The 18311-nt window shown below is 34.1% G+C and overlaps 1 protein-coding gene across 3 annotated transcripts in view; it reads right to left on the bottom strand.

Moving 5' to 3' along the window:
• LOC123560704 (signal transducer and activator of transcription 5B-like) overlaps positions 1-10574 on the bottom strand; it is a 58128-nt gene extending 47554 nt beyond the window's left edge. For all 3 annotated transcript variants that reach the window (XR_008372804.1, XM_053553157.1, XM_053553158.1), the window contains exons 1-4: positions 10445-10574; positions 2494-2653; positions 2040-2190; positions 539-628 (exon numbers count right to left, since the gene is read on the bottom strand). Coding sequence is in view for 2 of the 3 variants with exons in the window: in XM_053553157.1 (XP_053409132.1) it covers positions 539-628; positions 2040-2190; positions 2494-2621 (369 nt within the window). In the remaining variant the exon portion in view is untranslated. The remainder of the gene's footprint in view (positions 1-538; positions 629-2039; positions 2191-2493; positions 2654-10444) is intronic.
• Between the last annotated feature and the right edge of the window lie 7737 nt (positions 10575-18311).

Below are 18311 nucleotides of genomic sequence, written 5' to 3'. Positions count from 1 at the left end.
GTGATGAAATAATGCACTGAGGAGCACCTGGGGTCTTCCTCCACCATCAAAGCTGGAAAGTCGCCATATGACCTATAATTGTGTTGGTGCGACATTAAACCCAACAAAATAAATAAATTAGTACAACTGGTTTCTTATTTCAACATAATTTGAGCCGTGCCATGAGAAAACCAACATAGTGGATTTGAGACCAGCATCCACGCAGTCTGGTCAGGATCCATGCTGTTCGGTAACTGTTTCTCTAATTCCAATAGGCTTTGAAAGCGAACAGCATGGATCCTGACCAGTCTGGTCTGGATTCATGCTGGTCGCAAACCCACTATGTTGGTTTTCTCATGTCACGACTCATTTGTTCTTTCTTAAAACAAATGGTCTCTTAATGCAAGTGGTCTCTTAATAGGCGCGGTCCCTCGAGCAAATTTGATTGTATTTATGTATGCATAGGAAATATTCTTCGGGGATCCTTAGCAATCTTCACGCAGTTTATTGGTGATACCTTTATTCATATTATTTACCTATATTTAAGTTAACAACTCACAGTTTCTGAAGCTCTGACCAGGTTCTCCTCGTTGGCCAAACAGTTGCGAACAGCTCGTACAAGATTCATAGGCTGGTTACAGTAAGCATCCTGCAGTGACAAATAACTTTGAATTATAAAAAAATGGATTGTCTCAATTTTAAGCCTCTGCTAAGCTATGTTAATAAATTAGCCAATGACAGGTTTGAAACTGAAGACCAAACAATTATTACATTTGGACATTTTAGATAAACATTCATATTTTTCTATATGGTTTTGTCTGCTAACTTATGGGAGAAATCTATTGAAAAGTTGTAAAGGTTACCTGTTGGTCAACGCTGTATCCGAACTGCCGTAAGGGATGTACAATTCGTTCATGTAAGAAAGTTAATTATATGACTAGTTCTATTCTGGTGCCTATAACCATGCTTCAGAATAAATGCTTGGAGACATACCTAGGGTCTTCCTCAATTGTTCAAAAGAAGAAAGTCTACACGTGACTTAAAATGTGACGATGTGACCTAAACACACAAACGGTACGTTCGTTTATATTTACATCTGAATACAGTCAAGTGGAAAACTACAGGTCGCCTAACACGACTTAAATGAAAATGTCGCAGGCTTGGTTTGATTGAGCCTGCTCATGGTTGGTAATGGAAATGATTGTTACAATCCACGAGCTTTAACCCCGGCACAAATAAACATCTATATTATATATGTTACAAGGACCTGTAAACCCACCTTTTATCGTTCTAACAGGCGCATTATTCTAAAAATGACGTCATGTAAATGTCATCTGCTGCTACGATGCATTTGATTGATCAGAAATAACCAGTCATTCTTACTTATGTCATCTTGTGCATGGTTAGTCACTTGAACTTAAGTGCAATCAGTTGCCTAGATATAATAGCTGCGACCAATGAAATAATTTTAATATATATTTAGGGTGCAAAGTGTGCATGAATGGAAAAAAACGACGACTGTTCGACAGGGTTTCTATCCTTGCTGCACAAGCCTCGAGTTTCGTGACTTAATGCATAATGTGTAAATCAGCTGGACAAAACACAGGTTATATATATTAAATGTAGCATCTACTTTGGAGTTTGTTTATTTACGTCAAGTGTAGGCCTGATTCTTAGTTAGTCTCCAAGCTGCATACGAACCATTAAATCGTATTTTCTGTCTCAAACTAAATGTGTTCCCTAAACCCCAACTGAGGAAGGCGATGCCCGTTAATATAAAAAGAAAGGAACAATTTAGAAAAATCAGCAGATGTATACGTACGGCGGTGTACATCGAACTTTCAATGAAAAGCGAGGTATGGTCTACAGTTAAAATAATGAGTAAATATCATTTTTATTAATAATTCTTATGAATTAGATGTATACTTTACTTGCATTTTTGTGTACAGACTACACGGTATACAGTAAATTAGCGCACAAACATTCTGTGTGTAGTTGATATATATTACTTCCCTTAACTTGTTGAAAAGCGAAGCGTGACATAAATTCAAAATGGTTACTTTAAACAGCATGGCAACTTTCTGAAGGCTCGGTCTCAAATGAAACTCCAAGGTATTGTCGTTAGTTTTGGCCTCTATCAACTCCATCAGCTGAGCAAATAACCGGATGGCAACCTGTTCATGTTGGGGGTTTGTGTCATCTATATCTTTCCTTTAAATAAAAATAAAATGAAACAATTAAAACTTTAATTTTTTGATGCAAGTTAACATTTGTAGTCATGTTAACCAGGGCTATCCAAAGGGCGATACAAACACTTGTAAAGACACAGTTATATTTCCTTAGTGCCGTACTTATTCAATCAAAAATATATCTTTAAGCCTGTGCATATCTTCGAAATGAATTAGAAGTTGTTTCAAATCATCATACATGAAAAGAAATGTATGCGTTTTTATTATCTAGCGACAAAGGTTACAGGTGTGTTTCTTTTATCTATTGGCCACACAAAAATATTACCAAGGCTGGTCTTCAATCCACGCTGCAAAGTAATGCCTTACTTCCATAGGAAAGTATGGACTGTAGACACTCTGTACTTGACTCATAAACTCCTGTGGTAGCTGCTGGACCTTTGCCCAGAGTGCCATAGCTGAGCAAACAATCAACGTTTACCAACTAACTGAAGAAAAAGGAAACACACTAAAGTAGTAATTATACAGGCTTTGAATATGTGCGTTAACTACAAGACAAAGGTTTGGTCGATAAAAGAATAATCTGCAATGAAATTGGAGAGCTTTTTAACCTTTAGCCTGCTGGCGGCAATTGATTCTGCCTTTTCGAACAGGGCAGACCAAGATCAGCCTGCACGGATGTGCGATCATGGTCTGTACTGTTCGCTATTCAGTCAGTAATTTTTCAGTGAACATCTCTTTGAATAATAAGTGGTACTGCCAACATTGAAAGATGGAGCAGTCCATTATAGAAACAATTAGCAGGGTAAAGTTAAAAACATAATATAACTGCTGCATTCATTACAACTGCAAGAACAAACTAACTTGCTTTTCGTTAATCTTGCGTTGTACAGTGCCGACAATGAGGCTAGAAAAATAATTTCATATTCTATGGAACATACAATAGTAGGTAGTACCATTAAATCGAGGGGTTAGTGCCAGAACCAGCTATGTACCAAAATTTTAGGGTTTTTTTTTCTCTTTTAGGTATGATTTGGACGAAAAAATAATATTGAACTTTGGGATCTTGAGATTATGATTATGGCATGGTGAATGGAGACGGGGAGGTGGTAGTGTGATCCAGCGTCACTATATTTATATTATAAAATATGTTCGTGTTTATTTTTTCAATAGAAAATAGAACATTTTTTCAATAAATGTCAAATAGAAAACTATACATGTATTATATTTGAATGCCAAATAAATACATATTTGTTTACTATCATTATCTTATACCTTAGACTAGGTAATTCTAAGTTTTGCGTTTAGATTATGGCTCCAAATTGAATATATCAGTATCAGTCTTATTAAAAGATGATCTTGATAAATTGTTAAACAGCAAACATAATTCTGTTCTTGTACACAATGCATTGTTATATTTTGTCTAATTGTTATATATGTTTGTGATATAATACATCTGATTATTTTTGACAATAGTTTTAAAAGACACTGTCATTGTATCTGAAATCATTCGTCCTCCACCTCTGCTTCATGTGGGGAAGTTGGCAGTTATTTGCGGGGAACATGTTAATACTGGTACAGAATACATCTAGGAACACTGGTTAGGTTAACTGCCCGCCGTTACAAACCAAAAAAACAAAAAAAGACACTGTTTAAAATTTTATATCACTTTAACACCAGTTATTGTACATAATATTATACTAGTTTTGTTTGAAATGCATACCTATTTATTATAAATGTTATAAAAAAGATTAACTTATCATTATAATTTAACATACTTTATTCACACTCGCTGTTTTAAAGTATTTGTTGACCTTTATATGAATTGTTTTTATAACGTAGAACAGCTGATAAACGCAAAGCTAAAAGAAAAAGACATGTTCTGTTGTGTTATATATCTTTCATAATCGCGATAATATTATATCTAGTTGTTCTGTGTGATGTTTTAAATGAATATTTTGAGAGATAGTCAAACATTTCAAAAACAGAAGTGTATTGTTTTCAAATAAAAATAATAATAAATATTCTATTCTCTTGCAAATGAAAACAATAAAAATTTCAGAGACGAATTTATTTTTTAAAGAATACTTAAAGGGGATTTTTTTTTTTTTGCGTAGCAAATGAAAAATTTTCGGAGAGGAGTGTACATTAAAAAAGATAATGAAATTGAAAGAGGAATAAATTTTTCTCTATAGCAAATAAAAAAAAATACACAGAGGGGTGTATTTTTTAATTTCTAAAGTGCAATATATTTTTAGAGCTATAAAGATTTTCAGAGAAAAGTGTGTTTTTCTTGAAAATTCAAATAAGAATCTAGTCTGTTCTAAAACAGGTAAAAAGTCAGATACGGGTGTCTTTTTCTGAAGCAAACTGCATTTTTGTAAAGAACACTTTAATCACAATCGCTTTTACTTGTCTTGAGTAAAAGAGGAATAATATCAATACTATATATATGTGTACTATATATGAGCCGCGCCATGAGAAAACCAACATAGTGCGTTTGCGAACAGCATGGATCAAGACCAGCCTGCGCATCCGTGCAGGTTGACCAGGATCCATGCTGTTCGCTAACGGTTTCTCTAATTGCAATAGGCTTTGAAAGCGAACATCATGGATCCTGACCAAGCAAGTCGCAAACGCACTATGATGTTTTTTTTCATGGCGCGGCTCAATTATGTACTTTTTTGATAAAACAAATGATTAGATTTTCTGTTCCTCTCCTTAAGGAATAAAAGATTTATGTATGAAGTAAGAGTACAAAACTATATACCCCTTCCAGTCAATTAAAATACCTTTATGCATTAATGTACATCCGCAATTGTGCTGTTTTTTTAAACATTCCAATATAAATAAGGGTCATGTCAAAAGATTGAGTAAAAAAACCCATTTTTCTTGTTTATCTTGTGGTTAGTTATTTGATCAAGATACACCGAGATTTTGTACCCTGAGTACAGTTTTCATTGGTCGATGAAAAGGGGTTATCTTTTAAAAAGCAATCCTTGTTTACTTTTACGATTAACTTCCTTTGTAGGGTTAGGCTACGTATGAGCCTATTTTCACTGTCCTTAAATCAGTTCGTGTTGTGCTTTCAATCATATTCATAGTTCAGATCAGCATTGTGAGTATTTGGTACTTCAGGGTGCAATGTTGTATGCAATGTAAATCATACATTTCCTATATGTTGTTAGCAAATTAAGCAACCAAGTCTATAAATAAATATTTAAAAAGCATGTATGTATTTATTCATATATACTGACTTGTTTATATTTAACTGTTTTACACAGGGTATCAAATTAATCAATATAAAAACAAAGATACTGTTTTATTTTTAAAATCTACTAGTTAACATTTAGAGTTTGATTATCTACAACCGTATTATGAATAAAACAGCTATATTAATATTGTTAATATCTGACTTTTTCCATGTTGATAATTGCTCCCGGTCTCATCATCAGATATTTCAGGTAATGTATAGTCATCTATAATTCTTTCCAGTCAATATTTCCTGTTTTCGCTGCGAATTGAGTCGTCGCATGAATTGAATAATCTTCATCTTCCCCCAAACGTTTTGCAGTCCTCAAAATTTTCCCATGATAAGGATTTTTTTATGACATTTATGACAATTTTTTTTTAAATTTGTATTAACTTGTCTGAACAGTTTGACTTACTATGACTTATATTTTTCAAATGATCCATCTCCCAACTAAAACTGTTCTAAGTCCTGCCCACGTAATTTGTACTACATAACGCTTTGATATCATCCTCCAACATAGTGGCTTTGCGACCAGCACGGATCCAGACCAGCCTGCGCATCCGCGCAGTCTGGTCAGGATCCATGCTGTTCGCTTTCAAAACCTATTGCAATTAAAGAAACCGTTAGCGAAGCGCAGTCTGGTCTGGATCCATGCTGGTCGCAAAGCCATTATGTTGTTTTTTTTTCATGGCACGGTTCATATATACTACAGGAACAAGATAATGATGATAAACAAATATATATTTATTTGGCATTATACATGTATAGCTTTTTTTTATTGAACATTATGAAATATTCAAATATATACATTTTCTAAAAAAATATGTCCTGTCCTCATTTCTGTAGGAAATATAGCATGTCATATTTTCTATTGAAAAAATGAACATTTTATTGAATCATTATGTAAACAAAGTGACACTGTATTCCCCAAACCCAATTCATCAATGGTAATTCTAATATGTTTTACTCTGTTAAAACACCCTTACGCTAAAATGGCGTCACGTTAACGTATGGTGACGTTAATGTTTTCTTGCGACCAAGAAAGAGCGCTACTGTAGGGATAATACACGTTTTTTTTGTGTATTAACGTCTGCAGAAGCCCGCGGGATTGTTTGTGACCGAGACCGAAGGTCGAGGTCACAAACATATCCCAAGGGCTTCTGCAGGCGTTAATGCACAAAACAAACGTGTATTGTCGCTATTCTTGCATAAAAAAACATTACACGCTGACTAAATGCATTGTTTTCATATATGATGACTTGACGATTCCGGTACATTTTTTATTTACCATTCTTGTTGTTCTTGGAAACGGTAAACATGTTTTAAATATCCATAACCGGGGCACACATAACAACAACACTACTAAAAGCGTGATTTGAAGGTTTTTGAGCATCTTATTTTTATTTTTAGTTATTACAAACGTTACATTACACATAATTTTGCATATAACTTAAAAATTTGATAAACAGAAACACAATTATTTTAAGAATAACAACTTTACATTCGAATTATTTTGAGTACGAACAAACAGAGTACGGATGAGTACGAAGCTAGTGACTAGATTTCGAGGTTTATTATATGAATTCTGCGAACAATCAGATAAAAACAAACCGACTGATACTAACAAAAATCATTAATATAATACCTAAAAACGGGCAATAGCACAAGTTACACGCGATACTTATTTATTCACAGTTATTTACAATAACTGAACAGACGCTTTGTAAAGGGAGTAAACTCTAAGAGAAGCTAGAGCGTACATTGATGGGGGGCAGTACGTTTGGGGTTGGAAACTGATACAGCTAAAATACTATGGATTACATTGTATCTATAATGCTACAAGAAGAAGTTATTATGGAAGAAACAAGATGCAGATGCCAAATATCAGTCTGCGCAGAAATACATACATACGTCCCTGGCAAAGCATTTCAAAAATAAAAATCATGTATTAACAGCACGTGAATTGCCTTGTTTGCACATGATTTTTCTCCCGTTTGTACATGGGCGGATCCAGTGAAAAAAGTAGTTTTTATGCAAGAATATATTTTATCTACTGTTTTAAATTAATGGCATATTAGAATCGAAATATGCATTTATGCACTCGGGCGGTAATACGTCGTACAAAAAATTATTACGCCCGACGTACAACCGCTCATCGTGCATAAATAGTGTTAACACTCTTTTGCTAAAAATTATTTCTTAAATATATACACCAGTATACTTTGGGCGTTAATCTGCTATTCTTCACAAATTTTAAGATTGTAACAATTTCGACGTTTTTGTTTAAATTATTTCACATAGTCATTTTAGCAGGTTTTTGGCTTCCTAAGGACAGTATCTACTGCAGATAATAACGACAGATGATACTGAGTAAGGTTTGTCGTTATTACCAGCCGAGCTATGGTGTTGTATTGAAACCCGCTAGGATACCATGTTCTGGTTAACCTATGAAAAAGAAATATGTGTCAAAATGTAAAAATTTCAACAAACTGAAAATGTCGAATGGGTGGCGATCGAATGAATATAACTTAATTTATAAGTTAATAAAGTAGAACATATGACCATTAACTCTTATCTCGAGTACACTACTATCACTACATCTTATCTCGAGTACACTACTGTCACTACATCTTATCTCGAGTTTGCGCTCGACTTGTTATCTAGTGCGCACGACATGGTAATCTAGCTTAGGACATAATTGAACACATGAACAAATATCTGGATTTAATCACACTCCGAAATGTACAGTCTGGTTTTACCACTCATCTGAAAATTCAGTAGTGCTTTGTAAAGTTAAAAAAATCAACTAGAGGCTTACTAGTACATCAGATATATAAAAACAACAACAAACAAAAGCAAAAACAAAAATAAACAACAACAACAACAACCTTTAATCATATATTTTAAGTTATCTCTAGGAAACGTGCAAAGGTCATCAAATACCTCTAAAATACCGAGAGATTGAGAGAAAAATACTGAAAGAAAGAAAAGAAAGCAAATACAATACGATTTGAAGGTCATGTCAACACTTCCTTTTAATATTTAAGTGGGTTGAAAAAAAGTAAGCGTAGTCTCATGTATACACTTGTTGATCTAGTTGAGACTGAGTTATGTATTTCAAATACTGTTAAACCATTTACTTCACGTGTTTTATATGAAACTAGGACAAAGGTCCACGAATTATATGCGGCTTTGATTTCTAAAGTATTATGCTAACTCATGACTTAGATTATAGAGAGTTTCTTCACATACCAGAGTCTCCCCAACAAGTTTAGATTCACGAAGTCATGCTGCAGACATTGTTAACTGGGTAACAAAATGTTGATTCTACGAAAGCGTGAGAGTTCAACATAGTTATTACACATTAATACGTTATAGTTGTTTTACGGATATTATGACTATAGGGTATCTACTAGTACCAACTACTCATTCATGTATTCAGTTTGTTATGACATTAATTTATTTCTGGATATAGCAAACTCAATTTATGATATCCTTAATTTGTTTTTTAAATGATTACATGCATTAAAAGGTACCATATGAATTTATTATATCATTTAATCGGAAAGTAACTTATAATTGAGCCGCGCCATGAGTAAACCAACATAGTGCGTTTGCGACCAGCATGGATCCATTGGACTTCTTAACCCTTAGCCTGCTGGCGGCAGAAGATTCTGCCTTCGCGACCAGTGCAGACCAAGATCAGCCTGCACATCCGTGCAGTCTGATCATGGTCTGATTTGTTCGCTATTCAGTCAGTAAATTTTCAGTAAACTCCCCTTCGAATTATAAATGGTACTGCCCAAATTGAAAGATGGACCAGTCCATTATAGAAATTTAGCATGGTAAGGGTTAATTACTGATAACAGATTATAAAGAATCAATACTATGGCCATTGCAAAAATTATTCATACTCAAATTACATTTTAACCTATGTCTTGACCCAAAGAGAATTGATTCAAAATGACCATTTCGTTCATGTAGAAATGTCACGTTCATGTTAAATGCACATCCATATATTTAATTGGTTGTTTTTATAGTAAATACCACTGGCTTACTGTAGCTGTGTTGAAAATTAAATGTTATTCATTATATAGCTTTGACAGGGTATTTATTTTGTTCCTGACAGACTCCCCAGACTCTTTATCTACATTTAGCTCCTATGGAATTGTAACCAACATGTATGCATGTTTCATTGTATATCCATATGTTTAAGGATGTATACAGCAGGATGTTCATTTAAAAGAAAACATTATAAACTGGTTTTCTAGCTTAATAACATGAATTGGTCTAGTCTAGAATACATATAGCTAAAATTGCATATGTGATGACTTCTCGGATCTCTCTTAGTTTTTATCAACAACGATAACAAAATGCAAACATATGCTTAGTGTGCAAACAATAACTTATTCAGTTCGAGTCAGAATCAAAATAAAATGAAAGCTAAGACAAGTATTGCTAACGACATTTTGCCAAATAGTATTGAATGGGAAATAAATATACGTTTGCCTTAAAATCCTTATAGTGTTTTTTTCGGACTGACATACCAACATTTACCAGACTTCTACAGGCCACTGCCATATCGCTCAACATAGTACTAACTAGCAATAATAATACGAATATTCCGTATTTATTGTAGCTGTCAGATACTAAGACATGTATCCTATACACTGAGTCGACATAGAGATTATAGAATCAAATAAATGCAACACTAAATCAATATCTTCCTTTTTTCTGGATTGGTGTCAGAAACTGTTTTGTGGTTTCTAATATCAAATTCAACACCAGCATAATTACAGTCATCTTCTACATCTTATTTCGAAACATCTTTAAGGCATATTTTTACATACTCCACTGGAAACAACCGACTTCCATAAATCAAAAATAACAATGTCGTCCGTATACAATAAAGCATATTTTTAAGAGACTTATATTAAGGTTGTTAACACATCGGTAGCACTTCTGTAGATCCAATACCTGTAACTGTACAGCGAATATTTGATATAGTTAATAAAAATGCACATACCTTTAAATGTTATGTAACCAATGTCTGTTCTCCAACTAACAGACGCTAGAAAACAACTTGTGTTTTTATCGATCTTGCGCATAGTAGGTTACGAGGTCAAAGTACGTTTCTCAGTCTCATTTACAAACACGTAACAAAAATGCATACAAAAAATACGTGTAAAGCTAGATTTATTTACATAGAAAAATTTTGAAAGAATTATATTTTCAAAAGTTAGAAGTTTTATTTGCGTGCATAAAATGAATAGTAACAGTTAAGGTTTAAAAGAAATAGGTATGATAAGGTCAAAAAGTAGAGTTTTTTTTGCGAAAGAATCTCTCTCTCTCTCTCTCTCTCTCTCTCTCTATCTATCTATCTATGTCCGTCCGTCCGTCCGTCCGTCTATCTATTATCTATCTATTTACTTTGAAACTGAGGCCAGACATAATTATTTATCTGCCTGTCCCCCTCTCTTATTTTTTTCGTATATTGTGTACTACTTTAAACTGCTAACATACATTAACATGTTAATTTTATGTTTATATAAACTTTATGTAGTAATTGTTCTTATTTTAAATATAAAATTAGAATTTACTATACCTTTAAATCGTAGAATGTGTTTGTCATCTATATAGATAAAACTCATTAGGTGTTTTAGCATAATATAATAGAAAATCGCATTGGTTAAATTCTAATTTCGGTCAATAAACAACCAACCAAATGCCGGACAATGATCATGCGTCAAATAGCCGTTTTAGATCGAGTTGTTAGTAATAGATATTTAAAGGAACATCAAAATATTTGTTGCGGGAATGAAATATACGCCACGTGTGAATAACGTATTTTTAATCATCCAGTTATAACGTATCTACAACTAATACATTTCAACAAAACATCCTTTTTCTACTGAATTCTGTGCTATAATTAATTATTTCTCAGGAAATAGGCCTTTACATCGGAACTTACGTATGTAAAACGATGCACTTGCGCCAGAGAGCAATAATCTAAACTTGTTGGGGAGACTATGGTATTTGTAACTTCAGTAATAAGTAGTAATCTGATTTGAGTTCTGGGAAATGTTTATTTATAACATTACTCATGTAGCCGTCAAAATACTTTAACAAGAGACTCAATATGGCCTAAATCGCGCACTTGAAGAGGACATTGAGTATCGGTTTTTGTTCTAACTAGGTTTGGTGAAAGTCCTATAAACAATTCATTATAAAAAGTTAATAAAGGTTGTTTCTATATTTTGCTGTAACGCCCCAAAACCGATTAGCCTTACAAAGATTCTTCATGGTACGAAGTTGTTTTCTTTTGCTGCCAATTTAAGATCTGATGTCCCCTAAAAGGGACCAAGTAGAACCATCACTGTAATTAACAATGATACTACCAAGTTTGATGAAGATCAATCAAGCGGTTCATGAGAAAGAGGAATTTAAAGTTTTTTTTTCTATTTTAAGCTCTAGCGGTCTCTAAAAAGGGGCCAAGGTAACCCATTTGAATAAACTTAATAGAGATTCATGCCCGGATGCTTCTGACCAAGTTTGGTGTAATTCTAATCAGTAGTTTTAGAGAAGAAGATGTTCAAGAATTAGGACGCATGACGCCGGACTATCCACCTGTACTTATAGCCTACCCTGAAGAAAGTTCAGGTGAGCTAAAATATGTCAAGAAATTTTGCTTTATTTTATATCATCAACTAAAATAATATATATATAACATTTCCGTTATTCAATATTGTAACAATGTGTTTGTTTGTAAGCATATTTTAGTGATTTAATGGCCTGTATTGTAAACTGTTTTATACAGTAATGTCTTTAATGTTGCTATAACAATGTGCGCCTATCGAAGTTTTCTTTGACTTTGACCCTTTGTTCGAATGATTAACCCCTACTAATGTCTCACATTTCTGTTGCTTTATTTTCAAACTAAAATTGGTTTATCAGATGTGTCCTCAATACAGAAAGAAATAGGATGTATAGATAACATCATTAAGTTGTTTATCCGTTATAACTGGAAAGTAAATCATATACTTTCCTCATATTAAGTTTATGAGCTGTGCTATGAGAAAACCAAAATAGTGCGTTTGCGACCAGCATGGATCCAGACCAGCCTACGCATCCGCGCAGTCTGGTCAGGATTTATGCTGTTCGCTTTCAAAACCTATTGCAATTACAGAGATTAGCGAACAGCATGGATCCTGACCAGACTGCGCGGATGCGAAGACTGGACTGGGTCCATGCTAGTAGCAAATGCACTATGTTTGTTTTCTCATGGCGCGGCTCATATGATAACTATTTACTTGTATATTTAGAAACAGTAATTCAATTTTCAAATTAATGATAAACACGGGAACGGCGTGAGAAATTTATTTTTAAGTCCTCATAATTACCAACAAAAATATTTTTGTCAATCAAAGCAAAAGTCAAATCAAAAGGTTTATTGGCTGAAACATATACATGTCCGTCGCCAAGTCACATATTTGGCAGTTTAAGACTAACAAAACACAAACACACATATAGAAAAGTAAAGTATGACATAGGTATAGTATGAAAACAAAATAAAACTGATAAAACAAGAATTACAAGTTTACAAAATATAACTGTCAAAGATCTCAATTTGCGGAAGTTGCAAGAAAGATAAATCTGGCTAATTTAACCAGAATAATTTTATTGAAAGATTTCATTATATTCCTAAACTTTTTCATTTGACCATTTATGATAGTATCCATTCAACTGTAATTGCAAGGGAAGTAAACTAATAGATATATCTGCTTATAAGTTCTGGCTTAAGGCAAGAGTTGCCATTCTTCGCGGATCACAATTTTAAATTAGATATTAAAATTTCTGTTATTGATATCAACAAATTATCATAAATTTCACATTTGTAAAATCATTTTTGGTTAATTCAAGGAGTTAGAAATAAATTTCTAGACCATCGTTGAAAATTTTAGGGTCTATCTCTATATCTAGGTAAATACATTTAGTTCTCAGTTCGGAGTAATACGGAAAGAAAATGCTTTTATTGTATTACTAATCGATCTTTTGAGATCACTTGCCCCTCATCGATTTTGGGTTCGAGCCTCACTCGGGGCGTTGAATTCTTCATGTGAGGAAGCCATCCAGCTAGCTTACGGAAGGTCAGTGGTTTTACCCAGGTGCCCGCCCTTGATGAAAGAATGCACGGAGGTGCACCTGGGGTCTCCCTCCACTAGCAAAGCTGGAAAATCGCCAGATGACCTATAAGTGTGTCGGTGCGACGTTAGACCCAACAAAAACAAAACAAAAATATAGAGGATATTTGTTTGTTTTGAGTGAATATGGACTACCCGGTATATCTCACTGAGAAGTGAGAACATTTCAAATATTCTCACGAGCGCGTAGCGCGAGTGAAAATGTTAAAATTTTCTTACTTCGAGGTGAGATATATTCAATAATCACGAAAAACAAACAAATTCTCTTTTTATTCTATGCTCAGTTACATTGAGAAATGCATTTTGCAACTGTTTTAATCTCAGCGCGGGAAACAGACGCGCGTAAACAGACATGACGTCAGACGTGCTGTGACGTTATATAAAGACGCATGCAACATAAAGTTCCATTTTGTTTTATATTTTGCTGCATAACGGTATGAAATTCTCTTTAAGTAAAATAATTGGAATCGAGAAATATACTAGATCTATAAAGAACAAAGTGCGACTATAATTTTCATCCTGTTTTAAGCAAATAATTTATAATTCTTACACAATGTAATGAGGGGGCGGAGCTATATCTCTCACAGTGTGAAAATATAGATTTCATATTTTCACAGTGTGAGTGATGAGATATGAAAATATTTAACTGATAGAATACAGTATTTCATCAGTTAGCATAAAATAAAATTGTTATACCTATGCTCGCAAAAAAACGACAACTCTTGTCACAGACAGGTATTTATCAGGTATCAATACTGACGAAATTTTTTTTTAAGACGTACTATAACAACCTTAAGTGGTTAATTTATCATAAGATGTCGATTTAACTCTTGAACAGCCTCATCATATACAACTTTCAACTTTGCTAAATATATAAACAGACTGTATACATTGAGCTGCAACCACGATTTTACTATTGCGCAGTGGTCAACCCGTTACTTATAAATACTGACGGTTTTCGTTAAACAGGAAGTTGAATAATATCCAGATAGTAGGCCTATCGGACACTCCGTGCTCATAGAAACAAACAAGTCGAATAGTTTATCGCGACCAGAAATTTGTACAAACCGGACAGAAGTTGCGAAATTGTCATTTGTGCAGGAAAGAAGCGTTTACCATAATGTCCAGTACTGGACAGGTATAGTGACCATGCACGGACACAGCCAATTTTCTCAGAGGGGGTCCGATCCCCTGCCCCCCCCCCACCCTGGAAATTTTGAAATTTAGCACTTCATTTTTTGCATTCTGGGACAGTTTTATGGACTAACCTGTTAAATTTGGGAAAATGATAAAATCAAGCTTTCTTGAAGGTAAAATTCTTAGTTTCTTTTAGATAAATAATATGAATTATGTCGGGGTCGTATGTAGCAGCAGCCGCATATACTTTACATGCAGTCCTAATGTTGCCTTTTTCGAAAAACATTTTCTTTCCTTCTTGTCTTTTTTCCTTTTTTAAAGATGTTCCAGAGGGGGTCCGGACCCCCGGTCCCCCTCCCCCCTCTGGATCCGCGCATGGTGACATATCATGCTTTCTGTTTATGCAGGTAAACTTGTGTTTGGTTAAATTTCAACAGAGCACAATTGTCTGAACAGTGTACAAACTCATTACTGTTTTTTTCAGGCAAAAAAAGTGGTAGACAATGAAAGCAGTAACATTTTTATTATTACAACATAACTTGAGGATGAAAAAAAAAACGTGTTTTTTAAATGTTGCTCTTGAACAAGGGTGGCGGTTGAACTACTAAAACTACAACAACAGTTAATTCACAAAAATCGTACGGTATGTTTTATAATCAGTAGAAGCTAGTCGTATTTACGCTTATGAGACCTGTTTCATCCATAAGTAAAGAATTCACAGGTCCATCATGAAATATTTTCCCCAGCGCGCATATACTTTACCTATTCAATATGATCGCATCGGCCGCGATCAACAAGTGAACATGTGTCAGTCGGTAAAAAGAGAACTGGTTAGTTAATAGGCAATGGGATGCCTGTTTACAAGTAGCCTACGACACTGTACATCACAGTCGCAGATGTTTCTGACGTAGTACTCTCAAGACACTTGTCAAGGTTTGGGCAGATTTTGCTGAAAATAATCTTTCTTTCAAACTGATGTCTGGTCATATGAACATTAGAATATGAGTTTTTATTTCTAAAATATTTTAAAAATTCCAAATCAAGAAAAAATGATGATCGCATCGGGAATCGTACTCCTGACCGCCGTGGCAATAAAGACATTTTCCCGTCGTCGTAACCAATAGCGCTATAACAAAATTAGTAAATTATGATTTCATAATATAGATATTTATAATCAAGCGTTACAAAAAAGCTTTTTGATTTTCATAGTAAAAAATAGTAAAAATAGCAAATTCTCGTGTGTTTCCGTGACATATAGTTTGTCAGTAATTAAGCTTTAAAGCCATCTTAAGAAACATAGCATTTATTTCCAGATATCTAAAAATATATCTTTTGTTGTCGAACGATCTGGAGGCCAGTCCCTTTAAGGTCTAGGTGTATTTTATAACTCTTGAATAAAGTTTATCATTTTGTCAATCAGTTTTTTTTAACAAATTAGTGTGTAATAAAGTATATTTTGTAAGTATTTAATAACAATACATTTCATCATTTACATCAGCAATAAATAAACAAATAAGAAGAAAAAGCAGAAAAGCAGAAATCATCTCTCTCTCTCTCTCCCTCTCTCTCTCTCTCTCAATATATGTATAAATATATATTTAAAACCACTGTGACATATATTAATGTTATACATGTCTAAGTGTTTCAAACTGCGATTGCTTACACAATGTATTATTTCCGGAATCACTTTGTCATAAGTATCCAAATCATTTGCCTCGACACATCACTAAACTATCAATACATATTAAGTGCGCCGAAATAATTATTTAAACTTTAGTCAGATTTTTTTTTGAATTTGACTACTGAAATAATAAACGAAGCATCGTAGACAAGCACACATATATGCACATGTACTTCAGAACAAAATTGTTTTACTAAAGAGTCGTATATTACAGGCTATAGCAATGAGAAGATACATTGTAGTTTAGTCATATTTCGCTTTAAAGGTATACTAGACTCAAATTTCATTTTTGAAAACATTACCAACTCCTAATATATTTTATGTAAACACGAAATTAAGAAACAATACTATGCATAACTTCTAATATAGTACACACTTAATACATATATAAGTGTACGTATATTCATTTAAATTATTGACCGAACTGGAAGTTTTCCTAACAATCAACTGTTATTGCATGACATTTAATAACGAATATAGCTCTATATACACATATAGGAAAGAAATAGTAAAGTGTAATAAATTTGACGACGATTTTCTACATTTTAAGTAAATATTTAAAGGTAAATATCTAAGTGAAAGATGGGCACTTAAAATAAAACTTAAATGAAGTTCATATAAAATACACTGGAAAAAGTTTTTTTTGTAGTTTATGGCACCGTAGTAAAAGAGTTTGGTTCTGCCTTCATGACACATAGTGAGCAAACTGTGTTAATTTCTTTATATTTATTCTATGTAAAATGTGACCCTACAATTTTTGCCGGTTACTCTGTAGCTGTTTTGTTTGGTGCGAAGTATTCACAATTCCTTTGTAATAGGCCTAACTCATCTGTGTGTATATCAAATAGAGAAAAGAAGCCTTGTCCATCAAGTAACATTAAAACTGACGTTCATGTTCAGCAATGCCATGCCACGGATTATCGTATAACATACGGACCACGCGCGCATCTTTGAATTTTGTAACTAGATTATTTTTCAAAATCGATACACACATTTTCATCAATGCGCATGTCGATAGATTCGATATTTTTGATCAAAGGACGATCGTCTCTGTCTAATAAATTATCCTCCATCCCAAAAGGGACACTCATTCCTGAGGCACCAGTAAAACCATTTTCATAGACTGGCGGTTTTTCTTTCTGGGGAAGTCTTCTTTTTTCTTCTGTCGGTTTGGCTGAGCGACGGAGTGCAACTTCCGGTGCTATAAGAGGTTCCTGTGCACAGCTTTTGTTTTCATCCAAGCCAGTTTCAATGTTATCTACCTCTGTATTGTTCGGTTTTTCAAAAACTGCTTTGAGAATTCCCAGGGAAGATTCCTCTCCCTCTTTGCACATGCCAACAATGATTAATTCTCCTTTGATGATCGCGGATATCTGTAAACCGTGCTCCTCTTCAAGCAGTTCCTGACTCGTATAATGCTTATGTATGATGCGAAACACCGACTTGTTTATATCAGCTATCGAAACCCGTTTTGTGTCCATGTTAAAACTTGACTGCCCTGTCATGCACCCAGTTCCATGACTAAGACACAAAAAACGCAGCCTTGCGATGTTTATTTGTGTTAATGGGGTGTCTGGTATTCGAATATGTTTCACGATTGCCTGTATCTGGCTACGGTTAATTTCAACTGCCATTGGCTTAGTTTGAAGCTCCTCAGTCTCCTTAGCAGCATTTATCTGCATGTGCTCGCGATCTGCTAAAGCCAAAGGTTTATACGTTTCCGCAGAGTATATTCCAACAAACGCCATACCAGCTGACTTTTTGGCCAAAGAAAATGCTCGGAGAATCAGAGCACTTACATCAAACATTGTATACTCCATGTTTCAATAATGTCTGTCATGTGCAGATTTCGTTCTGATGTGCATTCAGTCTAA

Source organism: Mercenaria mercenaria, chromosome 10, assembly GCF_021730395.1.
Source record: "Mercenaria mercenaria strain notata chromosome 10, MADL_Memer_1, whole genome shotgun sequence".
In the NCBI taxonomy this organism is placed as follows: Eukaryota; Metazoa; Mollusca; class Bivalvia; order Venerida; family Veneridae; genus Mercenaria; species Mercenaria mercenaria.
The sequence above is the reverse complement of the archived record's forward strand: the minus strand, read 5'-3'. Positions and strand labels throughout refer to the sequence as shown.